This window comes from Gekko japonicus, unplaced genomic scaffold, assembly GCF_001447785.1.
Source record: "Gekko japonicus isolate JY-2015 unplaced genomic scaffold, Gekko_japonicus_V1.1 scaffold1206, whole genome shotgun sequence".
NCBI classification, from domain to species: Eukaryota; Metazoa; Chordata; class Lepidosauria; order Squamata; family Gekkonidae; genus Gekko; species Gekko japonicus.
In genome coordinates this window covers 391,145-400,889 of record NW_015176008.1, presented here as the reverse complement: position 1 = coordinate 400,889, position 9,745 = coordinate 391,145, and the positions used below count along the sequence as shown (strand labels likewise).

At 46.2% G+C, this 9,745-nt stretch overlaps 1 protein-coding gene across 1 annotated transcript in view; it reads right to left on the bottom strand.

Moving 5' to 3' along the window:
• The window catches only part of LOC107123286 (arylsulfatase D-like), a 24,656-nt gene extending 16,259 nt beyond the window's left edge, over positions 1-8,397 (bottom strand). The window contains exons 1-3 of the mRNA XM_015426512.1: positions 8,279-8,397; positions 5,511-5,632; positions 3,009-3,131 (exon numbers count right to left, since the gene is read on the bottom strand). Of these exons, the coding sequence (XP_015281998.1) occupies positions 3,009-3,131; positions 5,511-5,632; positions 8,279-8,397 (364 nt within the window). The remainder of the gene's footprint in view (positions 1-3,008; positions 3,132-5,510; positions 5,633-8,278) is intronic.
• Between the last annotated feature and the right edge of the window lie 1,348 nt (positions 8,398-9,745).

Sequence of the window (9,745 nt, the reverse complement as noted above, 5' to 3'; positions counted from 1 at the left end):
TTGATCAGCTGCGCCGCCGCACGCTACAACTGGACCCCGAGGATCCGGACGAGGACCCGGAGCCGGCAATACCGGCCTCACTTCCGGAACCAGACCCCCAGCCACCATTCCGGCAGGAACCCGAGGCCCCTCGCCATGAGGAACCAGCCCTTCCTTCCACAGCAGACCCCTCGCCGGGCCCGGTCCACTCGACTCCAAGGGCCCCCGAGACCGAACCAATCGCCACCCCGGAACCTCGCCGCTCGACTCGCCCCAGGAAGCCACCAGCGCACCTGAAGGACTTCGTCTGTGGGTGCATTGCGAACCAAGGGGGGAGGGGTGTAATGTATTCAGCCTGACATGCCCGGACTTGCCCGGGCTGGCCAGGCACAATTCCTATGTTAGCTTCAGTCGAAAGACAAAGGATCCGGAGGATCCTAGCCGGCCCAATCAAAAGGGCTAGCTTCCCAGCCGGGAGACCAATGGTCGCCCGGTTACTGTAAATAGCCTATTGGGAGTAGGGGGTGTGTTTAGGTATGCTTGGTGGCGGGTTTTCTGAACATATATAAACCGGCCTGTGAGCCGGTCAGTTGTCTTTTTCCTGAACTAAATAAAGGTATGCTTAGCTGAAATCACTCTCCGTCTGCATACTTTTCAGTTACATTCAGCTTGGTAGAGAAATTTCTACTCAAGGCTACACACAGGAGAAGGGCATGGGATGGTGGTGGCCTAGTTTCCCAAGTCAAGGTGGGTTTCATTACATTGCAGAGCACAGGTGGAAATTAAGATGAAGTGGAAAAAAGTAAATTATCAGATCAAATTGGCTGTCCAGATCAGTTCCAACCATTCACCAAGCAGCAACACAGGATGAATCTGAATAGTGTACATAAATATGCAGAAATCAGCAGAAAAGAAATGAGTACTGTTACTTCATAACCACGATCCCCTGGCTAAAGGCATTCAAATGGTAGATGGGTACAAAGCCATGAAGGTGCAGATGATACACAACAAGGAAGGTGCATTGTAGACTGCTGAGATTAATGAGATAAATCCTCTGGAGGAGTGCTGACAAGTGTCCCTTGTACTCTGAGATCATCTGGACAGGCCTGCTTGAGAAGCCCCTCTGCCACCTGAACTATGGTAGATGTGTACAGGAACCAGGGCCTGTCCTGTATTTGCACTCTTCCAGTGGAATTTTCTTCCAAGATATGAGAGTCTGGCCAAGCCATGTCAAGTTCTCAGAAGGAAAAACATCCTTGTAGAAAGATTTTTCTAACCTAGATCAGCATGGCTAAGGAGTTTTTTTGGGGGTTTTGCGCTAGAACTGCTCATATGGGTTAGCCCGTTTATTTTTTGTTTGCTTTAAAAGTTTGTTAGATTTCTTTGCATCTTATATTGTTAGAGCTGTTTTAGATGAAAGGGTCAAATGTTAAAAAATAATACATTGACACACCTTTTGCACTTTTTGTTTAATTAGCGTCATAAATATTTGGGTCATGTCTCTTCCCTCCTTCCACACAGGCATAGCCATAGCCAACTTAAGATGAAACATTCTGCCAAAAGGACTTTACTTGTCCATGCATACAACCACCTGAAGAGGAGCACATAAATTTGGGTTGCTTTGCTCTTTAAGATTCTGCATTCATTTTCACTGTTATAGTCTACATCTATTCTTCATTGGTTTCCATTGGTACCAGTGGGCAACATATTTTCACCTGTCAGTGTCTGCTTCTTCATTCATTTGGGATTCGACTTTATTAATGAAGATGGGAAAGATGACCAAGATACATTCCATCACAGTGAATGCATGAGATTTATAATTGCAGCCTGGTGTTTAGACATGGATACATACATCTTACTAGCAACAGGAGCCTGGATTTTTTTTAATGAGTGGTATTTTTAATCACCTCTTTCCTCTTACTTTTCACTCCAAAGTCATCTTATAGTTGCATATGCTACATAATTATGCAGCCAAGAAAACCTGGTAACAAAACTGCTAAACTTCAGTGTCTGCTCAAATGCTTACTGCAGCACTTGCTTGGTTACTAACTTGGTTACTAACTAATCAGTGAAACTGGGCCAGTCCACAGGTCATTTTAATTCTGTAGATTTGTGTATCTACTTATTTTTTTGTTACTATGGAACTTTTTTTTTTTTGGTGGGGGGAATATACTAGTGCTTCATTTCATGAAAGTACAGTGATACCCATATCTGCCAGTGTGCAGCAGAGGTTAGAGTTGAGACCCAATGTGGAACATAGGTTAGAATGTCAGACTAGTGTCATGGAGACCCATGTTCAAATCCCCATTCCACTATGAAAGTCACTTGCTGACCCTGAGCCAATCACATTGTCTCAATTCACCTTAGGGTTGCCAAGTCCTTTGTACTCACCGGTGGGGGACTTTCTCTTGGCTCCTGGAGTTGCTGCGGGACCCGTGCGCGTGCGCAAAGTGCGTGTGCGCGCCGCCTGCACATCACAGGAAGTGACGCACGATGTAGAGCACGTTGGGGGCGTGGCCCCAATTGGCAGAGGGAAAACCATAGAATTTTCCCTCTGACGATCCGGGTCATGCCCCCAACGTGCTCTATGTGGTTGCGTCACCTCTGGTGACGGAGCCACGCTGCGCTTCGGGGGGCAGGGTTCCCCCCAGGGCCCAATTCCGCGGTGGCAGAAATCGGGCCTCCAAAGCGGGGGTTTACCCACCACCCGCCCCCACTTGGCAGCCCTAATTCACCTACTGCACAGAGCTCTTGTGAGGATAAAGAAGGCACTATGCACACTGCTCCTTGAGATTCTTGGAAGAGTGGTAAGATAAAATCTCATCGGTAATACAATCAAGCATTACACACTGGACAATATGTATTCTGAACCAATATTTACATATATAGCCTACATATTATCTATTTCCTCATTTTATAGATTCTGTACCTAAAACTTAACAAGCACGTGTATAAAAAGTGAAAGACCTACAGTTCTGGAGACTAACCCAGGTGGACTTTCATAAGGAAGACAAAATGTTTCTACATACCTAAAAGTCCTGTAGTGTAACCCTGCTGCTTCAACAACTGGGCAAAAGTGGTTTCATTGACAGGGAGTCCTCCTGAGCCAGCATTCCACTGCAGAGCCCGATATGCATTGCTGGAAGCCATGCCTGCACCAATAAGAATAAAACTCCAGCACTATTTTTCATGGGTCCATGTTCATCTTCTTGGGTGAGCAGCTTACCATGTTACTCAGCTTCACCAGTTCAATCTCACATCCAGAGTTCCCTCTAAGATGAGGTAGTGTGAGCTAGCTCACAGTTTTTTAGCTTCTGGCTCACACATTTTTGTCTTAGCTCAGGAAGGATGGCTCTGGAGCAAACTAATTTATGCAGTAGCCAAATCCCTCACTCACAACTTTAATGCCAGTAGCTTACAAAGTAGAATTTTTGCTCACAAGACTCCATAGCTTAGAGGAAGCATTGCCCACATCCAGTAGATGATGAAGTGATGTGAGGCAAGTTGGTTTGGGGGAGGGCATCAGGCTCTGCCATTCTTTGTCACTGTCACCTCCACTGCTCATTTCACCTACCAAGAAGCCAGAGCAGCTAATATGCCTTTAAATACAGTGTGGCAAGCTGTGAATACCCAATGGGACTTTTCAAGCTATGAACCAGTGAAGGGACTTTTGTGGCTCCAGTTCCTGGGCAGGGGCACAGAGAATGTAGCAAGGACTGTGAAGAGTAGGGGCAGCAGCCTCCAGTGGCACCCCTTGCTTATATGCCATTGGTTTCTTACATGAGTTTGCATTTTCTGATCTTCCCATGGAGCCACCATATGATTCTGGGTTTCCTCATTAATGGCAGTTAGCAAGAATGCTCTCTATAAGATAAGGAATAGATGCCCAGAAATCCTTGCTTGTAATGTATTCTATTCTGCAGAGCCTAGGACTGGTTTGCATGCCTCATTGCATTGATTCAGTGAGCTATGAATGAGATGAACTATAGTTTTATGGAGCGGGCTTGGTTAGAAAACATGCAAGTTGCTCCATATTTTCTGATCTTCATGATGAAGAGGTGTTCATGAAAAACAGGGTTATTTTTCTTCACTGCGGGAAGATTGCTTTAGTTATCATTTTAAACTTGCCCTGAAAAATGGTTCAGGATTTATAGATAGTGAAATGTATAAAACTGGCTGTGCGATAATGACTCTTCCCTCTTGGAATTCAGTCTAAAAAGTCAACCATTGGGACTGTGCTCTGTATATGAGTTGAAACCTGGGCTACCAACATGTAGCTGGCAAAAGGAGTGGGAGCAGGCAAGGTAAAGAGCTATCAAGCTGCACACACATAATATCCCGGTGCTACAGATGCTAATGCCTCAAGCTGAAGTAGAACCACAGGGTTACTATCTCACACATTTCTAGATTGTCCCATGGGGGACAGAGTCTTGGGATAGTCAAATGGCTAGACTGCATTCTCTTCCTCAGGACAGGACCCCATGACAGACCCCAAGGAGATGAACAGACTACCAAAGAGATATTGTAAGTTCTCAGAACAAGGGAAAGAAGGTGTCTTCCATCTATCTTCTTCTTTGACCAGGGAGGCACAAGCCATAAAAGACTGAAGCTTTTACCTGAAGACTCCATCTTGTTCATGTGGCCAGGAACAAGGGGACAGTTGACCCATCATGGTTGAACAAGGACACAGGATTCATACCTCATTCCATAGGTAATTTTCTGCATTTCCCACCTCTATGTGCATTTCCCACCTCCCACCTCTAGCATTGTAAGAGAAATTTTCTTAATTCCTCTTTACATAATTTCTCCCTAAAATACAACAATATGTCTCCCCCCCTTTTTAGAAATTTTGAGTTAGTTTCCAATCAATTCCCTTCTAATCAAAGAGAAATTCAAGGGGGGAGAGCAGGAAGGGAGGTTCAGAATTTTACTCTCTATATATTTGGAGGCAAGCAATGTCTTCCGAAACTTTCCTGTCCTCTTGCTAGAGGAGTACCATGTGGTGTGCAACATAAAATCAGTGCAAGGGCTGAAGTTACAAAAGGGTGCGCTGATTTCTCTACAAAGAGAAATAAAAATAGTACAAGAGGGACCAATGGCTATAGCTAAGAAAGGGAATTTCAGAAAAATAAATCCCCCACTCCATAACACTTACTAGCTCTGATCAAGCTGATTATGTTTTGTACTGTTTTGTCCTGGCTCCAACTCATCCTTCTATGTAACAGCCCTCCCACCTTCTCTCCTGGATATCAAGGATGACAAATTGTAATCCCTGTTTGTATCTGATAAAGTGAGGTTTGACTCCATACCCAGAGTAATTCTGCTAGTCTTTAAGGTACGACTGGACTTGAATTCTGCACTATTTTGAGACACCAAGTCATAGTGTGCTCAGCAGCGTAAAGATTAATATAAGGGGTTTCAAAGAAGACCAAAATGTACTGTTTTTTATAACCGGGGTATTTGTTATTTTGTTTGACTGATCATTCAAACACAAATATTAATTCAAATGTACATTCCAAAATATGTCTGACCTGATCTGATGGGGTACCTGCCGGTCAGAAAAGCTGCTCTGCTTGGGGTACAGAGGGATGCAGCGGCAATATGTTGAGTAAGTTTCACTCCTTCCTTTGCCAGCCGGTCAATATTGGGAGTGCTAATATGAAGGGGGGGAAAAGATACCTTAATATGATTACATTAGCAGTTCAGTCTCAGCAACAGAAAACTTCATTTAAATAACAAGAAAACAATATGTTGAATCATTTGATTTCATCCAGAACAAGATTTGCTGATCTATATCCAGAGATTAGCTGCAGGTGAATACACAGAACTCCGCCACAGGCAAAGACTCTTATGTTCATTCTAATGGGCAGAAAAGATGTGACCATGTTTGAAACACAAAACTAACTGACATCACAGGTCTAAGGCAGGGGTCTTATCACAGTACCCCAAGAATCACCTATGGCTTTCGTATCAAAAAGTAACAGAGAGCAAAGTAGTATTGCTCCCTTGGTAAACATTTCTTGGGTCTGAAGAGATGGCTTCTTGCTCTGCTTGACTTTTTGCCATGGAAATGAGGATTCAAGAAACACAGGGTTTCCCAGAGTTTTTCTCTCAGGTCCCAAAAAGATGAAGCATGTTGTAACAACATGCAGCAACCTGACATCCCTACAAAGTTACTGAAGAAGGTAATAGGTAAGCAATAGAGTTGTTGGGAGCAGAGTCCTGGGAAAAAAACTTTAAAAGAAAAATAAGGCCTTGTATACTTCTGATCATAGTTCCTGACAAGAGGGGGACCTGCGATACTCGCGCGGGGGGGGAGATCTCATATCACAAACACACACACACAGTTTCTCCCCAGGCTCCCTTGCAGGTGCCCAGACCCACTGGTTCCCTCCCCCCGTGGCTTGTTTGGAGCTGCTCCAGACGGCCTCGCCTTTTTATTTCTCTTCGAGCGAATGAACTTTCCGGGGCGGCGTCTTCTCCACAGTTTCTTGAGGTCGCCTTTCGGACTAGCCCCTCCGCCCTGGGTTCCCGCGGGTTGTGCAGGCTGCCCTCCCCCCCTCCGGCGCCCCAGGGGAACGAAGAAGGGGCCAGGCAGCGAGACCTGCGGCGCAGAAGGCGGCTAGCGGCAGCTCGGTCGGCTGGTGGCCTGCAGTGGCGAAAGGGCCCCCTGGCCGCTTCCCAGGAGAGACCCAGCCCTGCCCCCCGTCGGCCTGGGCCCCCCGGAAATTCAGCCCTTCCCCTCTTTTCTGCAGCAGAAGCTCTTCTCAAGGGGGGGGCATTCGAGCCGCTGCTTTGGGAGAGGCCCAAAGGTGGGAAGCGCCGCGCCTCCGCGCCACATCCCTCGCCTCCTTCCTGCGCCTTCGCCAAGCCCCCTCAAACAATGAAAAGCCCCCCGGAAAACATAACCCTCACGACGGGCCTGGGCCGGGCTAGCGCAGCGGCGGAGGCCGAAGGGGAGGGGGGCTGACCGAGGCCGTCTAGCCAGGAAGCGGCGGCAGGAGTCGCAGTTCCCGGAGGCCACCGAGGCCTGCACGGATGGACTGGCGGCAAACATTTGTCAGCTGCCTTCCTGCCGGGCGGAACGCCCGTGGCTCGCAACCATTATGTTTGAGGAAACACACGTCGGATACCACGACGGACATTTGCTGCCCACCTCTCACGGGTCTCGCCGGCTTCGAGATGGCGGCGACAGCGAGGCCCACTGCAGAGCGTTCCCTGTGCATGCGCAGGGAACGCTCTGTCAGTTTTGGGGGGATTTAAGTATCCCCCCGTTTTTTTTAACTTTTCAGATTTTTGTGCACACCTGGGGACCACCCCACGTGTGCACAAAACTCCCCTATCCGCACACCAGGGGGGCGACTTGGCTATTAGATATATAGATGATTCCTAGAGCTACTCAGAAGTGAAGATAGCTCTAGCAATTGCCAGTAAGATTGCCATAGAGTTGCTGAAGATTGCTAGAGCTATCCGTGTCACTTTTGGGTAGCTCTAGGAATCATCAGGAACTCTATAAGTCAGAACTTTCCTTATGAGGACTTTACAAAAAGCCTTGCCAGGATGACTGCCCCCCCCCCTTTGGCCCCAGTTTCCAGCTGAGCTTCAGCAGGCAAGGGCTACAGTTGGCTTGTAGAGTCCCACAATATGCAGGCAAATGGGAACCCTAGCAAGTAAGGACTCTATTAAATCAGAAGGGAGGGAACCTGAGCAGATCATATTTGGGGAACAGAGCAGAATATGTGATAAGGACTCCACTTCCAAGGAGATCTCCTAAAGTGGCCTAACCTCTGAAGAATGCCACAGCAATTTTTAGTATTGGTAATAAATAACAGATTCCTAACATTTCAGCCCAGGATCATTTGGGAAACATTTCTTAAAACAACAGACATAGACTGATGTGGGGGTAGATCAAATCTGGACAAAGAACGAACACATAAAGCTGTCCTATACTGGACGAGACTACCGGTCCATCTATCCTACTACCATCTATTGTGACTGACAGCTGCTGTCCAGGGTCTCATGCAGACAGGGGTCTTTTCTAGAACACACTACCTGAAAACCCAGACCTGAGATGCCAGGGACTGTACCTGGGGCCTTCTCCATGGAAATCACGTGCTCTGTTACTAAGCTATGGCTCCTCCTCAACAAATTTCGGAATCAATCTAAGAGAGCTATGATACATCATGGCCTCATCGGGTAGCAACTCTGTTTCATAGTTTACTGATGGGCCAAAACTGTTTGGGAAACAAAAACAAGTAGCTGCTTTAAATTGCTAAGTGATAACTGAAGAACACCTTACCTGATAGTATTGTTACCATAGCAGCCTATATCTCCAATCCCAAGATCATCAGCCAACATCAGAACTATATTAGGCTTCATATCCAGAACTGCATTTATTCCACAGGCATTAAGGAACATGCATAAATACAACCAAGTAGCTAGACTGAGTCTGAAATCAAAGATAGCAAAATAATTTTTTCTTTTCCAAAGATTACAGAAAAAAGATCCAAAACGTAAGATGATAGCTTTTAGTTCAGCTGACTTGCAGCCAATGCTTCCTCTAAGCTGTAGAGTCTTGTGAGCAAAAATTCTACTTTGTGAGCTACTGGCATTAAAGTTGTGAGCAAGCGATTTGGCTACTGCATACATTAGTTTGCTCTGGAGCCATCCTTCCTGAGCCAAGATGAAAATGTGTGAGCCAGAGGCTAAAAAACTGTGAGCTAGCTCACACTAACTCAGCTTAGAGGGAACACTGCTTGCAGCTATACTTTCAGGGTTGCTTTACAGTGAAGCTGGGTCCTTATATTTACCATCATCAGGTTGACCACACATCTCTTTAGTGACATTTGAAGAACATTTCTGTGTCTGAGAACACATAGTAAATAACTCCCAGGACTTATGATAAAACAGTCTTTGTAGAATATTTTCTACAAGATTTCATTTGTATAAATGTTCTTCAGATGTAGATATGTTTGATCCCCGGTGGCAATGCTAATATACTCCTAGAACTCAAGCAGCCTCAACAAAATGGCTTTGCAAATTGCAATAAGGAGTGAAAACGAGATTCATACCTTCCGTCACATTTCTCTCTACCTGCTCTCACCCCAAGATTTTAGTAAGTTATGTTTCAAACGGCAGTAGGAGGACCATGATAAAAAGAAATGCAAACAAATGAAGAATATTATAACCTGCTGTTATTTTGAACTTCAGTGATATATTCAAGTGGGGGATCCACACAGACTTGCAGGGGGTATCTCATTTCCCCTTATATCCCCCTTCCCACCAGGTCCTCTTTCCTTCCTCTAGCAGTCTCCTTTTCTCACTTCCTTCTTTCCTTTCCACCCACCAGCCAATGTACCTTTATCTGTCCCACCATCTTTCCCTTTCCCTGCTTCCCTCCCCCTGGAAGGCTCTCCCCAGAAAAAGTCTGGCCAAAATGCATGGTGGCCACCACTGCTGGGCACAGCCAAGTTGCACTGTGGACACTTCTCCCAGGCCCAGACAAGTCATGTAGGAAGTAAGTCTTCAGAAATCATGACTTTGCCTGTCCTTGGCAAGTTCTCCTCCACCAGGCTACATGACAGGGGATGGACACTATTGTTTTGGACTACAAGTCCACCCCTGCACCCTCCCCCACAGTTTGCTTTATAGAAACCAAGGCTTGGAAGGCTGGGCAATATTGTTGTGGTTGCTTAGCAACCTCTGCATATGGCCCTGAGATCTCAGAATGTAGTCCAGTAGGCAATCTGCAAAACTGGGGCTTCCT